Here is a 19,234-nt window from a genome sequence, read left to right on the forward strand (position 1 = left end):
GACAACACTTTCAGTGTAATGCGTGGTGCAGACGAAAATTGCTGTGCAATCCCAGGGCTAGACTTTCTCATCAAGCATCATGCCGAAACTGCCTTTCGATGACTCGCTGTGTAACCCGGGGGGATAATGTTCAAGCTCGTGGAAGCTGTCACCAGTGAAATGCTGTCGCATTGTTCGTTTATAACGATAGGACAAATGTAGACAAAAAAAACTAAATCTTAATTTGCTTGATAGAGGTGCACAAGGCACAAGGAAGTTCCTTTAGGTGACCGAAGGTCTTGCTAACTTATTCGATTCTGGACTTCACCTCTGGGTAGGGAATCGTCGTTGTGTACGCAGCGTTCAGTGATTGAGAGCACTTCTCCTGTCTATACTGGCGTTGAAACGTTATCTGAATTCCGTCCGTGCGGCTGGGAGTTCACGTTTCTCTGTAGAATACAGAGAGGAGAAGATAGTAATAGATTATACTAGTCAGAGGACAGCCTTCTGCCGTCCTAGTGTTTAATGAGTTTTTTATTTTGTGGCTAGAGTTCTTCTATCGTTCCAGACGTGCACGAGTACCATCATTCCGACGAACGGGACGCAGGACATTCGGTGATATTAGTAATTGCTTTGGCTTATTAGGGGTATAAAGCTGAACAGCTGTTATCACGTAAGTTTCGTTTCCACTGAGGTTGCACACCACTGTAGATCATCTTTGAAAGTAGTGTCTTCTATAGATTGGGACGTAGATCATATGTCATCTCGCGTTATTTATTTTAGATTGCGTAGCCATAAAAAGTGGCAGATTTAGGCAGTTTATAAATAATATTAGTAAGGAAATTCCTTTGTATTTCTTTATGTTCATCGTATATCGACATACAACATTTAAATATATAAAAGTGTTTTAATTTTCAATAAATGTATAAGCAGGAACAACATTTCTAATTTAGTAGTTGCTAGTTCTCTATATCATTCATTTATATTTAAGTTGTAATTTATATGTTAAGGGCAAGGAGGAGGAAATAATATCACCGTTAAGAGATTCTAAGACCTGCTTCAGGGGGTAGTCAGACTGGGCCAAAACTTTATTTTCGCGTTCAGTATTACCCATCGCGCACATTAATTTTTACTTCCGCCTGGAGCAGCATCTTGGAAACCATTCAATTACCTTAAAGAAATACTTAAATTTATATTCGGTGTTAGCAAATCCATTTTTTAATTAATACTGTTCTTTCTATAGTCAGTATTCATATTATATTCACTCTACTTTGGCCATCATCAGTTATTTTGTTGCCCAATAGTGGTTTTAGTGTTCATTTCGTAATCAGTTGCCCTGAACACTTTCTGATTTAACCCTCACAATACGAAGGGAGAGGGAAGCGGTACTTTATGCCTATCATTTCAGAATACTTTAATCTAGTAATGTAACTATATTTAAATTTTTTGAAAAAGAATATATTTTTGATTTTTAATGATTTCTTCTACCAGACACCATAATGGTTTTAAATTTTTCAGTAAAACTTAATGGAAAAATTTACGTCTAGTCAGTGGATGTGAATTTGCAGATCAGGTGTCAAATTCATATTTTCAGGTTTAGGACCCTTCTTACACATAAATATATCTTTAAAAAGTATGTTGTGCGTAAAAGACAAGGAACATTGACTGTCTATTCCACTCAAATGTTCTTTTCTGTCTCTGACAGAATTGTAGTGTCACCGCGAAAATTCAAAATGTTTATTGATCCTCCGTAATATTTAATACTGTTTACAAATTTATCCTTGTATGCTTTACTGCTTGTTCGGTATAGATGTTGAATGAAATCGAGTGTAGGCTACCCGAATGTCTCATTCCCATCCTCAAATTGCACAACGAGAAATCCAGTGGCTGGAGTAGCAGAATGCATGTGAGTTAACAAGATATGTTCTTTGATGTGATGGGGCTGTGAAATACATGTCCAGCGTCATTATTCCTCTCTTCTTTTTACCTGAGGAGTGCAAAATTCGTATTTCACTGCATATATGGAAAAAAACAAACTTTTCTTTACGTAGGGGATGCGTTCTTTCGCCTCAACCAAAAGACCATGAACTTATGGACAACTGATGCATATATACTCCGCATTAAAATTATTTGATACCAAGGGACATAAATCGTGTAAACAATGCTCTCAGAATGTTACAGCCCGTTTTTGGTTCATCTGGAAACAGGGTTGTAAAGAAAACGCGATCTCTGAGAGTCGAGACAATAAAACAGGAGACAGTACATGTCAGATAATTGTTTCCTCTCGCACTTGTTGTCCACATGTTCGTAGTTGCAGAGTATGCGTCTTCTGTTAAATGAGCAATTACCTGAGGCATAATTATATGTCGTAGGCTTTTAACACTGTCTGCTACGTACCGCGACACAGTTGTGGGGTGAGATACAATGCCCTTTGCAGTGTCGATTAACGTCTGAACAATATCAATAACACCTTCATCTCTTATATTTCCGTACGACCTTACGTTTCGTACACACATAGCAACTCAATTATCGACAGTTATCTGCTCAGCGGGTTTAGGAAGTCGTTTCTCGTCCACATAACACCTTTGTTTATTAGACACGCATGGATGGCGAGATATGTGCGAAATGCCACTTGACCCTTCAGCATGAGAGTCAGTTTCACCGCACAGCGAACAGCAAACAAAATTAACGGTTTTCCTAACGTCATCCGCGATAGACTTTAGTAGGGTCCAAATTGTACTTTTAAAATTCGTTCCAGGCTGTGTAGTTCTCTGCTCACCACTGATTAGTTTTTCTTTTACTTCCCTTTATCTTGACATGTGCTCCTTCTTCTGCAAACCACGTTTAGTTTTCCTCTCTCATTTTGTGTGTTACGAAAAAAATGAAGGAATTCCACCACTGCACCAAACACTGCTCCACTCACCCCTCGTAGCCCGGAGCTTACAACTGCGGTCAGTCCTATCAACAGCCCGTAAGCCGCAGCACACCGATGCTTGCGCAAGGCACTGGCGCAGTGACGTCACGGTCTCGTTCGGTGTGGAGCAGTGAGGTCGCGGCCCGTGGGCTGCGACTCTACGCGCAGCTCAGCTCAGTCCGTGGCATACGTGTTCTTTCGCAACAGCACTGCTCGGCCATTGGGTGACGTCAGGGACTCGCTCGGCCCGAGGCTGCTGCAGGCCAGTGCTGCCGCAGCTCGTGGGCCGAGCCTCTTCGCACGACTCTCTCGGCGGACCTCGATGCGGCTGCCCCGCCCGAACCGGCAGCGCGAGGCAAGACTCGCAGGTGTGCCCTGGCTACGGTCTTGGACGGGCCGCGCTTCGATGCCCACCTCTGCTGCAAAGTGCACAACCAGAGCTCACAGTCAGCCGGTTGTCACCGACCGATTAACGTCATACAAGCCAACTGCGAAGTCTCTCCAGCAGTGGCTGCATCAATTACCACGGGAAGACACGTCCCTCAACTGATCCCTCTTATCCTCAGAACATTGATACCTTTCAAATTTTAAGTTAGTGTATCTTGTACAAATATCTCACGTGCGAATGTAAATGATTTATCAAACGGTTTATTTAAAACATGTCAAATAATGTATTGTTTTTCTTGTATACACCAGTCTTGTAATTTTGTTGTACACGACTTGAATGAGTAATCATGTAACGGCCAGTATAGTAGTCAAATGTATCGGAGACAAACGTAAGACATCAAGAAAATTTTTCTTTCTTTATGTTTATGAAATATGTGTTTACCAGAGAGTCCACAAGTGTTATAAAGTACATGTAATACTTTCTATGATGATAAAGAACACAGATACCTTCACATTTTTTCTGCAATCAGCTAAGGGATGCCTTCCTGTTTCGTATTGTCCTTTGTTCTTCCGCTTTCGCTGTGCGAGTATCTACACTACAGTCCATTAAAATTGCTACACCACGAAGATGACGTGCTACAGACACGACATTTAAATGACAGGAAGAGGATGCTGATATATGTTAATTATTACGTTTTCAGAGCATTCACGAAAGGTTGCTGCCGGTAGCGACACCTACAACGTGCTGACATGAGGAAAGTTTCTAACCGATTTCTCATACACAAACAGCAGTTGATCAGCCTGGTGAAGCGTTGTTGTGATGCCTCGAGTAAGAAGGAGAAATGCGTACCGTCACGTTTCCGAATTTTTTTAAAGGTACGAGTGTAGCCTATTGCGTTTGCGGTTTATCGTATCGTGGCATTGCTGCGTTGGTCGAGATCCAATGGCTATTAGCAGAATAAGGAATCGGTGGGTTCAGGAGGGTAATACGGAACGCCGTGCTGGATCACAACGCCCTCGTATCATTAGCAGTCGAGATGAGAGGCATCTTATCCGCTTGGCTGTAACGGAGTGTGCAGCCACGTATCGATCCCTGAGTCAACAGATGGGGACGTTTGCAAGACAACAAAAATCTGCACGAACAGTTCGAAGACGTTTGCAGTAGCATGGACTATCAGCTCGGAGACCATATCTGCAGTTATCTTTGACGCTAATCACAGACAGGAGCGCCTGAGATGGTATACTCAACGACGAACCTGGCTGCACGAATGACTATATGTCATTTTTTCGGATGTTTACAGCATCATGATGGTCGCATCTGTGTTTGGCGACATCGCGGTGAACGCACATTGGAAGCGTGTATTTCTCATCGCCATACTGGCGTATCTACCAGCGTGATAGTATGGGGTGCCATTGGTTACACGTCTCGGTCACCCCTTGTTCGCACTTTGAACAGAGGACGTTATATTTCAGATGCGTTACGACCCGTGGCTCTACCCTTCATTCATTCCCTGAAAAACCTTACATTTTAGCAGGATAATGCACGACCGCATGTTTCAGGACCTGTACGGGCCTTTCTGAATACAGAAAATGTCCGACAGATGCCCTGGCCAGCACATTCTCCAGATCCCTCACCAATTGAAAACGCCGGGCCCATTGTGGCCGAGCAACTCGCTCGTCACAATACGCTAGTCACTACTTTCGATTAATTGTCGTATTGTGTTGAAGCTGCATGGGCAGCTGTACCTTTACACGCAGTCCAAGCTCCGTTTGACTCAATGCCCAGGTGGTTGTTCGGGTATTGATTTCTCACGATCTATATACCCAAATTGCCTAAAATGTAATCACATGTCAGTTCTAGTATAATAGATTTGTCTAATGAAACACTTTATCATCTGCATTTCTTCTTGGTGCAGCAATTTTAATGGCCAGTAGTGTATCTGGTTATCTCTTAAGAACCATGGATATATTTAAGTGTATTTAAATTAATAACATTCAGATGTATTAACTTAACAAACTAAATATATCTCTTTGTGTTAAGCTATTCGTGAAAGAAATGCAAAACTGCTGACGTGGAGCCCGTCCGCCTTTGGTGTGATCCAAATACTAAGTAGCAATTTATCAGATCTTTTATGATGCCCCAACGAAACTGCAGTATGTCAGAAACGAAATCCGATACTCAATTTACTATACAGAATAAAGCTATTGACCGATCGCATTATGTATTTCCCCTTTGGAATTTACATCGGAGACAAATCTGTAACTTTGTGTTTCTCTCGAACACCAACCTGAAGTAATAGGAAATCATAACAGGAATCAACAAGCACTGCTCGGTTAATTTCAGTTGACATTACTGAGCTGACTACCTGCCGGTAAGTGGTAGATGATCACGACTATTTTCTTTACGTTCTCTGTCTTCCTTCCACCTTCACAAGCAGGCAAGGTAACAGTTATGGCTCACTTTCGTTTGTGTAAACCATGGCTTCGCCACAGGAACAGGCTTCGCTGTCCGATCTTGTACGTTTTCAGGCTCAGCAAATGACGCAGCTGCTTGCTGCCATAAATGGGCTCGTCACACTACAAACTGAAGCTATTTCGGCACCTCCTACACCACCGCCTGTACCGACGCTGTCGCCGATGGCGCCGCCATTTCGTGCCTTCAGTCCTGACGTTGAACGCTGGCCGGAATTCATCGTACAGCTCGAGGCACTCTTCGCAGGCACATACCAGGTACAGAGCGGCTTGCTTTTTTCATTGTCAACGCGTGTGTTGTGTTGTACCGTGTGCTCGTGAAATTGTTTCCCACTACCCTCCCAGAAACTAAAACTTACGACGAAGCGGTTGATGCTCTGAATTCCCTCTTTCGTGATAGTGTAAATGTGGTAGCTGCACGCTACAAATTCTTTCGCCACCGGCGTGGCTCTACTCACTCGAATAAAGCTTGGTTAGCGGGCCTTCAGGGACTAACTTCTGATTGTGACTTTAATTGCTCATGTGGACGCTCATATGCGGATGTAATGATTAGAGGCGCTATTGCACACAATGTGCGGATCACCGCATCTGCGAACAAATCATCAGATTTAAAAACCCGTCTTTGCAGAAACTAGTAGACTTGCTAGACACACAAGATACATTATACATGGCTACTTCTGCGTTCGACGTGACACCGGGTGTGTGTACTGTTAGCACGGCACAACACGTGCCCTCCAACCAGCCAGCACGGCCAGCCACACCGCGCAGCTCGATCGCAAATAAACGAATTTCACACCAGGCACCCACTAAGAAACTGAAATTACGTCCGATCTGCTTTCGTGCAAACCCACGGGACATTTGCCCATCCCGTCAAGCACTGTTATTTCTGTAATAAGGAAGGACATGTGCAAGCTGTGTGTAGTAAGAGAAACTGTAATTCGCAACTTGTCTCCCGTCCTCGTAACTCATGTAGGCGTTACAGCAACGGCAACCATGATTCACATCAGCCTATGGATGTTAATGAAAAATATTCAATGCCTTCTGCTTTAAGTGTTTCGACAGCTCGTCGTGTGAATCAAGTTTTGCCAGATATTTCCTCTCGCATTCAGCGCGATGCGAGGAAACTTTTTGTGACTTTGCTCATTTGTGGATGTGCTGATCACATGCAGCTGGACACTGGTGTGCCAAAAATATATTCAAATGTGTGTGAAATATTATGGGACTTACCTGCTAAGGTCATCAGTCCCTAAGCTTACACACTACTTAACCTAAATTAACGTAAGGACACAACACACACACACACACACACACACACACACACACACACACACACACACACCCATGCCCGAGGGAGGACTCGAACCTCAGCCTTAAAAAGCTGCACAGTCCATGAATAGAGCGCTTAATACCGCTCGGCTAATCCCGCGTGGCTTGGTATGTCAGTTTCTTTACTGAACAAATCGACGTATGACTTGCTTTATTCACTCCCGCTTCATCGTTCACATTCCACCCTGAATACATTTGCTGGACAGGGAATCTCAGTGCTTGGCGTATGTTGTTTGCTAGCCACATATGGTGCCACGACGCGTACAGTTTCTTTCCATGCCCTCTGCTCTACTCATGCTAAGAATATTATTGGCGTGGACGCATTTGAACTTTTGGCCTCGCTATTCAGGACAATGCACTTTGCATCAACGCCATTGACTATGAAGACAGTGTTGCCACACTAAGCGACGATTTTGTCTGATGGCCTTGGTTGTGCCACAGACTTTTCAGCGCGTGTTGTAGTTAAAGACAAGCCTATTTTTCGGGGTGTACGCACGGTACTGCATGCACTGCGCGACACCGTAGCCTCTGAACTTAAGCATTTGCAAGACATTGGTGTCATTGAACCCCGTATCTGCTTCGCCATAGCCTTCGCATATAGTGTATGTGTGAAGAAACCAAACGGTCGTCTCCGTATCTGTGCTGACTTTAAGTCTACAGTAAAACTCCGACAGTGGTAGCTACATTCCCCTTACTGCGCCCTGAAGATACTTTTGACAAGCTTGGTGCGGGAAAATTCTTTTCAACGATTGACTTGTGCGTCGCATTCTTTCAGATTCCACTCGAAGAACAGTCCCAGTGCTATTTTGTGATCAACACCCACCTTGGATTGTTCAAGTTTCGCCGCCTTCCGTTCGGTTGTGCTTCGGCTCGTGCTATTTTTAAGTCTTATTTGCAGCAGTTGTGTGCCTCTGTCCTTGGTTGCTCAAATTATCTGGATGATATAGTGGTATAAGGTCGCACCCCGGACGAACATTTGCAGAATTTGCGTGTCTTATTGTAATTTTGCAGGCAGGACCAAAGTGTAACAGAAGCAAGTGCAATTTTCTTCATGCTGCTCCACACTGCAATTTTCTTCATGCTGCTCCACACTGCCCACCAATACTAAATTTGTGATCCCTTGATGCCTCAACACATGTCCTACCAACCGATCCCTTCTTCTAGTCAAGTTGTGCCACAAACTTCTCTTCTCCCCAATCCTATTCAATACTTCCTCATTACTTCTGTGATCTACCCATCTAATCTTCAGCATTCTTCTGTAGCACCACAATACAGAACTGGAGTTATGCAGTCAAATCATCTATCAATATTCTCAGCTTTGGATGCAGATGGATGAAAGGAAGCCAATATCTGTGCATTATACTGAATTGCCATAAATTATATTTCTAACTTTTTGCAACCTTTGCTTCACTATTACACTTACTTTTCTAAGTTATTCTGTAAATATGAAAATTTTTCTGGGACTCCAGAAACTGTATATTCTAACTCTACTGTAACTTATGTTTTATTATTATTATTTTAAAAGTAATTGTGTATGAAGCTGTTAATACCTTCATGCTTATATACAGCCGTATGTAACAGTAACAACAACTGCTGCCTTTTTCCACACAATAGATAAGCATTAGCGAAATGGAACAATCATGTACAACATCAAAGGGATGCCAACAGGTCCAGATGATTTCTTTTTTCTTTCTCTTTTTTTCGTCTTCTTCTTTTTTTTTTTAGCGCTATTGTGGTTCCAACATATTCTTCTTCACTTTTGTTCCACAGTTCTGTGTTCATCATACTTGCCCTCTGCAGTATCATGTGGAAAGATAGTGCCCATCACTAGTCAAGCTGAGGGGCAACAGTTTTTATCATGCTGCTGATTACTCATTTTAAAATTGATAACATTGATGGAGGTGATATTGTTTGACAGATGACTTTATATGGTGTATCCCACAGGTCGAGATGTAAATTCTGTTCCACTAATTTATTTGAGATTTCCATTTTTTCCTGCTGCAAATGGACTTTTAAGTTTCTGCTGAAGTTCCCCATCTCTTAGCTCTTTCTTCTTCACTATGGCCTTTTTGGTAAAACCTTCTTGCTCTTCTGACTTCTGTTCTCAGTCTTTGGAGGCCAGCATTTCATGGTACTTTTAATTTCAATGGCATCTTATGACTGGTGTTGTATCTTGGAGTGTAACAGCAAAGTTCTGTAGCTGGACTTAGCCAAAATGAAGTGTTACCTACCAAATGATATGTAATCCTTATGCTATTTGTGATAAATTTTACCTTAATTGTATCCTTTTTATGGTCACCTTTCTCAAGGTTTCTTGACATAGTGAAACTGCTATGCAGTGCCATAAAATCTTGCTATTTGACTTCTTCACCTTCTGCAGAGGGTCAAGGGCTCTAAGAGAGCTCCAAACAGTGCAAGCTATGGGCACAGATAGTATTGGGAACAGGAAGCTGGTTGAAATCAGACATCAATGACAACGAAATCTTGAGTTTAGATTGGAATATTTATTGTAAAGATACGTTACTCACCAATGGTGGCGGCATGTTTATTGCAGTAAAAAATTCAACAAAATCCAGTGAGGTTATCATGGATTCTGAATGTGAATTAATCTGGGTGAAATTGAGTATCAAAGAAGGGTCAAAAATAGTGATCAGATGCTTTTACAGACCACTTGGGTCAGAATCTGTAGTTGGAGAGTGCTTCAGACAGAACATGCAGAATATCAATAATAATTTTCCTTATCATGCCATTGTAATAGGGGGTGACTGCCACTTACCAGGTATAGATTGGGAGTGTTATGCCATCAAAACTGGTGCCAGAGACAGGGATTCATATGGCATTGTTCTGGATGTCTTGTCCAAAAATTACCTTGAGCAGATAGTTAGAGAACCAACTCGTGAGGATAACATCTTAGACCTCCTGGCAACAAACAGACCTGATCTTATCGAATCAGTCAGTGTAGAAGAAGGTATCAGTGACCATAAGGCAGTGGCAGCATCTATGATGATGGGCACTACAAGGAATGTTAAGAAAGATAGGACGATATACCTTCTTAGCAAGGGTGACAGGATACAAATTTCAGAATACCTCAGCAGTCCGCATCAAATATTCGGTGATGAGGACAAAGATGTGGAGAACAAATGGAAAAAAATCAAAGGCATCGTTCAATATCCCCTAGACAAGTATGTTCTTAGTAAGGTTTTAAGGGATGGGAAAGATTCACCATGGTTTAATAGCCATTGTTAGAAAAGTGCTACATAAACAAAGAGCACTTCATCTCAGATTCAAGAGAAGTAAAAACCTAACTGACAAACAAAAGCTGAATGAAGTGAAAATGAGGTTAACGAGAGTAATGAGAGAAGTGTTCAGTGATTTTGAAAGTAAGATGTTATCACCCGACCTGAGTATAAACCATAAGAGATTTTGGTTGTATGTAAAATCAGTAAGTGGGTCAAAATCATGTATTCATTCTCTCAGTGACCATACTGGCACCAAAACAGAAAATAACAGGGAGAAGACCAAAATACTGAATTTGGTCTCCTAGAGTTGTTTCACAACAGAAGATTGTAACACTGTTCCTCCTTGCAGTTGTCATGCACACATCGAAATAACAGATACTGAGATAACTGGTCGCGGAACTGAAAAGCAGCTACAGTTGCTTAGTAGCAGAAAGGTGTCAGGACCAGATGAAATACCTATAAGATACTATAAAGATTATGTGAAAGAACTTGCTCCCCTTCTAGCAGTAATTTATTGTAGATTACTTGAGCAACGATAGGTACCTACACAAAATTTCTTGGTATGCATGTTGACAGTCAGTTAAAGTGAGAAGAACATATTAAAATACTTACTAACAGAATCGCTACAGCATGCGATGCTCTTAGAATTCTGACTGCAGCGTGTGATACTACATGTGTCAGATCTGTATATTTTTCTTATATCCACTCTGTTATTACATATGGAATTGTATTTTGGGGAGTCAATAGTAAAAATATTGTAATAGTTTTCAGATTACAGAAAAGAGCATTTCGTATAATAACCAGGAGTGGCAATAGGGCTCACTGCCTTGAACAGTTCCAAAAGCTGGAAATCCAAACTGTCCCCTGTGAATACATTTTTCAAAGTATTATGTATGTAAAAAAAATATTGACTGCTATGTTAAAAATTCTTTAGTACACAGCTATGAAACTAGAAACCAATACAATCTGCATCTAGATAGGAAAAATAAAGTTAAAACTCAGCAGAGCTTGTTGTACAATGCCGTTAAATTGTATAATAAATAACCTCAAAATATAAAAGATATTGACACAATTGGACAGTTCAAAACAAAATTTTTATTACATAAAAGTTATTACGTAGTAAGAGACTATCTGAATTAAAACATGTAGCGTAATTAAAATAGCCTGCATTGTAATACATGAGGAAATAATTATAATATGAAATCCAGAATTGTACAGTACAGTACTTTAAAATGTGTGTAAATATTAATTTTATGTGTATAAATTGTAGGTATATTGTATTGTATATGATTTTGCTGACAAAATCCACACAATGTAAATTGTTACATGGATTAATAAAGAAATCAATCAAAATCAATCAATCAATCAATTCAGTATTTGGGACATACGATTAACAATCAGTGTATCCAACCCTCGCCCTCACATCTTAGTGCAATTAGAGACTTGGAGGCACCGTGGAACCTGAATGAACGTCAGTCTGTGTTGGGCAAAATTTCATATTGTATTCGGTTTATACCAAATGCAGCGCAAATTGCAGCGCTTTTGCATCGCCTTCGGCGTAAGAACGTTCCTTTTGTTTGGTGTTCAGAATATGAGGCTGCTTTCGACAAGCTCAAATCTGCTTTGTTGAGTGATCGCTGTTTGATTCCTCTCGATCCCTACAAACCGGTTTTTTTGGCTATCGATGCACCTTCTCACGGCATCGGAGCGGTTCTCTCACACTGCGTTAAGTCTGTCGATCTGCCTACAGGTTTTGTGTCTAAGTTGCTCAATTCTGCCCAGAAAAACTATTCTCAAATCGAAAAAGAAACTTTAGCTATTGTACGGCATATGATGTGACAAAGTTCACAATTTCTTGTACGGTCGCAATTTCTATTTGCTCACCGACCATATGCTTAGGATGTCGTTGTTCCACACGTCAAAGCCAGTTCCGGCCCGTACTGCACGAAAGTTGCGAAGTTGGTCTCTGTTTTTGTCTAACTACAAATACGAAATCTTGTTTCGGCCCACGGCCCAGCATGGGCTTAGTCTCTTCTGCCTATCGGTTCTGACGAAGTGTCTCATTCTTCCGAATTGTCCTGCATGTTTATTGATTCACAAGATGAGGAATGAGCTGATGGTTTTCCGGTGGATTTTCGTCGCATTGCTTCCGCGACAGCCGCCGATGCTTCTTCGCAGATTCTTTCTCAGTATATTAGTACTCAATGGCCTCCATCTGCTACGCAGATTCGTGATCCGCTTGTCCGACGTTACTTTGCGCAACGTCACAACTTCTTGTACACCACGGTGTTATCTTGTTACGAACTGACAATGATCAGGCTTGTGTGGTTGCACCCCATTCGTTGCAGTCGGAAATTCTCCGCTTGCTGGTCATTGTGGTATAGTGCGGATGAAGCAATTAGCGCATCGTCACTGCACTTGGGTCGGCATTGATAAACATATTGACAATTTGCTTGCTAATTGTCGCTCTTGCATGGAGCATCAATCTGCTCGCCACCAGCGCTTCTTTGTGTGGCCGACTCCTACTGCGTCTAGGCAGCGCGTTCATATTGATTTTTCCAGTCCTTTCTGGGACACCCTCTGGTTAATAGTCATTGATGCGTACAGATACTTTCCTTTTGTTGTACCTATGTCTTCTACTATATCTGCCAGTAATATTCAGTCTTGGACGTCTATTTTCTTCATTGAGGGCTTTCCTGAAGTTATTGTCTCCGACAAAGGCCCCAATTCATGTCCTCGGAGATTGAATAGTTCTGTGCTGCTTATGGCTTTCACCATCCGACCTCAGCCCTATTCCACTGCCAGGTGAACGGCGGGGCTGAAGGCTTTGTACGTATGTTTAAGTCGCAGATGAGCAAGTTGCGCGCCACGCACCCTCGCGAGCACATGCTTTGGACTTCCCTTGCTACATACTGCTCACAGCCGTCCGGCATCCGTTCCCCAGCGGAATTGCTACATGGCTCGCCCAACGGTGGATCCTGCAACTATTGCACCTGTAGCCCTGTGTTCCCGCTGCTTCGCGTCGTTCTGCCTTGGCGCCGCATGATTTAGTTTTCTGTTGCGTTTTCTCCGGCAAGCAGTGCTGGGAGCAGGGACACATACTTCGCCAGCTTGGCCGCGCCTTATTTGTTATTTCTTGTCCCGCTGGCTCTGAAAGTGACTTCGGAACCAGATCCATTTGTGCCGTCCTCTGTTTTCTGCCGCTGGTTGTTTTGCAGCAGAATTGGAGGCTTGATGGGTTCCACCGCCTCAGCCCATTTCTCCACCGCCAGCCCCTCCGCCGGTCACGCCCCGCCGTGGGCGCGCCTGCCGTCGTCGAATTCTCTGCTACCGGTCCGGTCACCTGCATGGGGTGGGCGCCTTCTGCCACCACCACAGCATCATCTCCAGTCGCCGTCGCCGCCGCCGACATGTTCCTCCACACAACCGGTACTTATGGACGCTGAGGCTGCTGTCACGCCGCTGTGGCCATAGCCCATGGTGATGGCTGCTCCGCCTCCTCATCCGAGCATATGCAGTGGCGGTGCGCGGCCTGAGAATGTTTTCCACGGGGCGTTTTCCTAGCCCCCTCGCGAGCTATTCGGGGTCGTGTGTGGGCAGCATGACTTCTCAATTCTGCTGTCTACTCCCGCAGCTGCGCCTCCCTGGGTGCTCCACCTGTCGCCGGAACCCCTACTCAATGACAGTGCATCATTTCAGAGGGGAGGGATGTGGTATCGATAGCTACGATGCCACGGCGTTGGTAAAAGTTCCTAAGTTGGTGCTACAACAGACACCGATGACAGCGCCCTGTGAAGCTCTACGATCTCCGTGAAAGCTTCTGCTCGTCTTGATCAAGAGCAGATGACGGGGAGACTTCGCTTGCTATAGAGATTATGTACTACTTACGATGGGTATAAGGCCTCACAGTGCAAAATTATGCATTAAGTTAATATTGTGATATAGTAAAACCATTACTAAGAGCAGTACGGAGTGATTTTTACCTTTTCCTGTTCCTATTCTCTTCCTTCATTCCGGGAATCTTTCAGTTTACAAGAACAGGCCCACGCACTGCCTTCCAGGTGGGATACAAAAGCTATTTTGCCATGGCTGTTGCAAAAGACTTTGTTAGTGGGCCAGCTCAGAGCCACCAAACAACATTACGTCAGATGCAGCAATGCCACTGGCAGATTTCCACGTTGTACTCCAGGAAAGGGGCTGGCACTGTCAAAACGACGACGCTGCAGGAAGGCGTTTGTAGGCCAGTTATTACACATCCAATCAACAGACCTGTTATGGTCAACATGGTAACAAGCAGTGATTTGCAAAGCATAATAAATGATAATGAATAATGATAAATGCTAGTCAATGATAATCAATAAAAATGAATAATAATGAAGAAAAGTACAGTATTGCATGCATTATCCTCTTGGAATTTGAATTTGGGGCCTATTCTTTCTGTGGGCTTAGGTTAGTGGACATAGCCCAATTTGTCTATTATAATAATAATAAATGATAATGAATGTTAATAAATGATAATCAATAATAATGAATAATAATAAAGACAAGTACAGTTCTGCACGCATTAACCTGTTGGAATTGAAACTTCCTGCCATTTTTTTCCTCTAGAGGCTTAGGTTAGTGAACACAGCACAATTCGTCTGTTTTCACGCCAAAATTCACACTTCCCGCCGTTTTTTTTTGGAGATTGGGTTAGTGGACGTAAAACAATTGGCCTATTTTCCCTCCAAAAGCCTCCATCTTTGATGACGTCATACATTGTTACCAAGTCTACATGCCGATATCTTGGATGACGTTATTGCCGACATTTTGAATAAATTTGGCACCAATGCACTGTGTCGTCGTACATAGGATGCCCCACTACACACGTTATGGAATATCCATTGGTACTGCTAGGTTTAATTCGAATACATTCCATTGCCTTTCATTTAGTTCCATTGAGGGTTATCTTATAATCACTTTCCAGGCTATTCCATTCAACTGTTATTCCAAGTTCTTTGCTGTCTCTGACAGAAGTGCAGTGTCACTGGTAAACTTAAAAATGTTTATTGCTTCTCCTTGATATTTAATTCTGTTTAAAAATTTATCCTTGTATACTTTACTCCTTGTTCAGTGTAGATGTTGAGTAACATCGAGTGTAGGCTAATCGAATGTCTCACTCCCATCTTCCCATTGCACAACAAGAAATTCAGCAGCTGGAGTAGCAGAATTTATGTACTTCAACAAGATTTGTTTTTTGATGTGGTGGGGCTCTGGAATACATATCCAGTCTCATTACTCCTCTCTTCTTTATACTGGAGAACAGCAAAATTCATATTTCAATGCATGTACAGCAAAAATTCAATCTTTAATTCAGGACAACAAGGAGTCCCAAGGATTCATATGTTAACAGTTGTGGAGGAACATGTAGGAATGAGAATCTCTTCTATTTCAGAACATTCAGTGTTATTTTTGTAACTTTCAGTACAGCAGAGTGCGTTGAGATAACTATTTCTACATCGAAAGGTAGGCCAGTTCCGTTAGAACCGACTGGCGAAAACGAAGAGAAAAGATGGTTGGAGATGTAGTAAAGGGGAATGTCGTTACAGTGTATTCTGGGATTGGTGATGAAGTATGAGGAAGGATAACTGTTGTATCCTTTTCATGACTCTACGCCTCTTATCTTCAGATATCATTTTTAAATGACGAATGGTCGCCAGAGGATGGTTGCTACCTCACAGCATCTCTGGACAAATAGCTTTACATCTAAGTATAATTTTACGCGTTTATGTAAAAGTCCGAGTTCTGAAGCTTCTCTTTCTTGGGGCGACTGAATCAGATGCTTTATCATTGTCATCATCCATGTCAACAGAAGGTGCAGTGGAGGTACATTCTACAGCTCTAATACATTGGACGCCGCTTTGAACAGCTACAAAAACCCTTACGTTTTTAAGCTTTAAAATAAACGTTTGCGTAAAAGAATTACAGTAATAGAATAGCATGTTGTTGTTGTGGTCTTCAGTCCTGAGACTGGTTTGATGCAGCTCTCCATGCTACTCTATCGTGTGCAAGCTTCTTCATCTCCCAGTACCTACTGCAACCTAAATCCATCTGAATCTGTTTAGTGTATTCATCTCTTTGTCTCCGTCTACGATTTTTACCCTCCACGCTGCCCTCCAGTACTAAATTGGTGATCCCTCAATGTCGCAGAACATGTCCTACCAACAGATCCCTTCTTCTAGTAAAGTTGTGCCACAAGCTCCTTTTCTCCCCAATTCTATTTAATACCTCCTCATTAGCTATGAGATCAACACATCTAATCTTCAGCATTCTTCTGTAGCAGCACATTTCGAAAGCTTCTATTCTCTTCTTGTCTAAGCTATTTATCGTCCAGGTTTCACTTCCATACGTGGCTACACTCCATACCAATACTTTGAGAAACTACTTCCTGACACATAAATCAATACTCGATGTTAACAAATTTCTATTCTTCAGAAACGCTTTCCTCGCCATTGCCAGTCTACATTTTATATCCTCTCTACTTCGACAATCATCAGTTATTTTGCTCCCCAAATAGCAAAACTCCTTTACTAGTTTAAGTGTGTCATTTGCTAATCTAATTCCTTCAGCATCACCCGACTTAATTCGACTACATTCCATTAACCTCGTTTTGCTTTAGTTGATTTTCATCTGATATCCTCTTTTCAAGACACTGTCCATTCCGTTCAAGTGCTCTTCCAAGTCCTTTGCTCTCTCTGACAGAATTACAATGTCATCGGCGAACCTCAGTTTTTTTTCTTCTCTATGGATTTTATTACCTACTAACAAGTTTTCTTTTGTTTCCTTTATTGCTTGCTCAATTAACAGACTGAATATCATCGGGGAGAAGCTAAAAACCTGTCTCACTCCCTTCCCAAACACTGCTTGCCTTTCATATCCCTCGACTCTTATGACTGCCATCTGGTTTCTGTACAAATTGTAAATAGCCCTTTGCTCTCCGTATTTTATCCCTGCCACCATTAGAATTTGAAAGAGAGTATTCCAATCAACAATGTCAAAAGCTTTCTCTAAGTCAACAAATGCTAGAAACATAGGTTTACCTTTCCTTAATCTTGCTTCTAAAATACGTCGTAGGGTCAGTATTGCCTCACGTGTTCCAACATCTCTACTGAATACAAACTGATCTTCCCCGAGGTCGGCGTCTATCAGTTTTTCCATTCGTCTGTAAAAAATTCCTGTTAGTATTTTGCAGCTGTGACTTATTAAACTGATAGTTCGGTAATTTTCACATCTTTCAACACCTGCTTTCTTTGCGATTGGGATTATTATTTTCTTCTTGAAGTCTTAGGATATTTCGCCTGTCTCATACATCTTGCTCACCAGATGGTAGACTTTTGTCAGGACTGGCTCTCCCAAGGTTGTCAATAGTTCTAATGGAATGTTGTCTACTCCGGGAGCCTTGTTTCGATCAGGTATTTCAGTGCTCTGTCAAACTCTTCACGCAATATCATATCTCCATTTCATCTTTATCTAGATCCTCTTCCATATTGTCCTCAAGTACATCGCCCTTGTATAGACCTTCTATATACTCCTTCCACCATTCTGATTTCCCTTCTTTGCTTAGAACTGGGTTTCCATCAAAGCTCTTGATATTCATGCAAGTGCTTCTCCTTTCTCCAAAGGTCTCTTTCATTTTCGTGTAGGCAGTATCTATCTTACCCCTGGTGAGATAAGCCTCTACATCCTTACATTTGTCCTCTAGCCATCCCTGCTTAGCCATTTTGCATTTCTTATCGATCTCTTTTTTGAGACGTTTGTATTCCTTTTTGCCTGCTTCATATACCGCATTTTTATATTTTCTCCTTTCATTAATTGAAGTCAATATTTCTTCTGTTACCCAAGGGTTTCTACTAGCCCTCATCTTTTTACCTATTTGATCCTCTGCTGCCTTCACTATTTCATCCCTTAAGGCTACACATTTTTCTTCTACTGCATTTCTTTCCCCCATTCCTGTCAATTGTTCTCTTATGCTCTGTACAATCTCTGGTTCTTTCAGTTTATCCAGGTCCCATCTCCTTAAATTCCCACCTTTTTGCAGGTTTCTTCAGTTTAAATCTAAAGTTCATAACCAATAGATTGTGGTCCACATCTGCTCCTGGAAATGTCTTACAATTTCAGACATGGTTGCTAAATCTCTGTCTTACCATTATATAATGTATCTGATACCGTTTAGTATCTCCATGGTTCTTCCATGTATACAACCTTTTTTTATGATTCTTAAATCAAGTATTAGCTATGATTAAGTTATGCTCTACGTAAAATTCTACCAGACGGCTTCCTCTTTCATTTCTTAGCCCCAATCCATATTCACCCACTATGTTTCCTTCTCTCTTTTCCTACTGATGAATTCCAGTCACTCATGGCTATTAAATTTTCGTCTCCCTTCACTACCTGAATAATTTATTATATCTCATCATACATTTCATCAATTTATTCGTCATCTGCAGAGCTAGTTGGCATATAAACTTGTACTAATGTAGTAGGTGTGGGTTTCGTATCTATCTTGGCCACAATAATGAGTTCACTATGATGTTTGTAGTAGCTTACCCGTACAACTATTTTTTTATTCATTATTAAACCCAATCCTGCATTACCTCTATTTGATTTTGTATTTATAACCCTGTCTTCACCTGACCAGAAGTCTTGTTCCTCCTGTCACCGAGCTTCACTGATTCCCATTATATCTAACTTTAACCTATCCATTTCCCTTTTTAAATTTTCTAACCTACCTGCCCAATTTCGGGATCTGACATTCCACCCTCCCATCGGTAGAACGCCAGTTTCCTTTCTCCTGATAACGACGTCCTCATCAATAGTCCTCGCCCGGAGATCCAAAAGGGGGACTATTTTACCTCTGGAATACTTTACCCAAGAGGAA

General features: G+C 41.9%; 1 protein-coding gene across 1 annotated transcript in view; it reads left to right on the forward strand.

The window, feature by feature from the left end:
• LOC126298087 (inverted formin-2-like) overlaps positions 1-13,791 on the forward strand; it is a 150,953-nt gene extending 137,162 nt beyond the window's left edge. The window contains exon 4 of the mRNA XM_049989404.1: positions 13,536-13,791. Coding sequence (XP_049845361.1) covers positions 13,536-13,791 — 256 coding nt within the window. The remainder of the gene's footprint in view (positions 1-13,535) is intronic.
• Positions 13,792-19,234: the final 5,443 nt, after the last annotated feature.

Source organism: Schistocerca gregaria, chromosome X, assembly GCF_023897955.1.
Source record: "Schistocerca gregaria isolate iqSchGreg1 chromosome X, iqSchGreg1.2, whole genome shotgun sequence".
Taxonomy (NCBI): domain Eukaryota; kingdom Metazoa; phylum Arthropoda; class Insecta; order Orthoptera; family Acrididae; genus Schistocerca; species Schistocerca gregaria.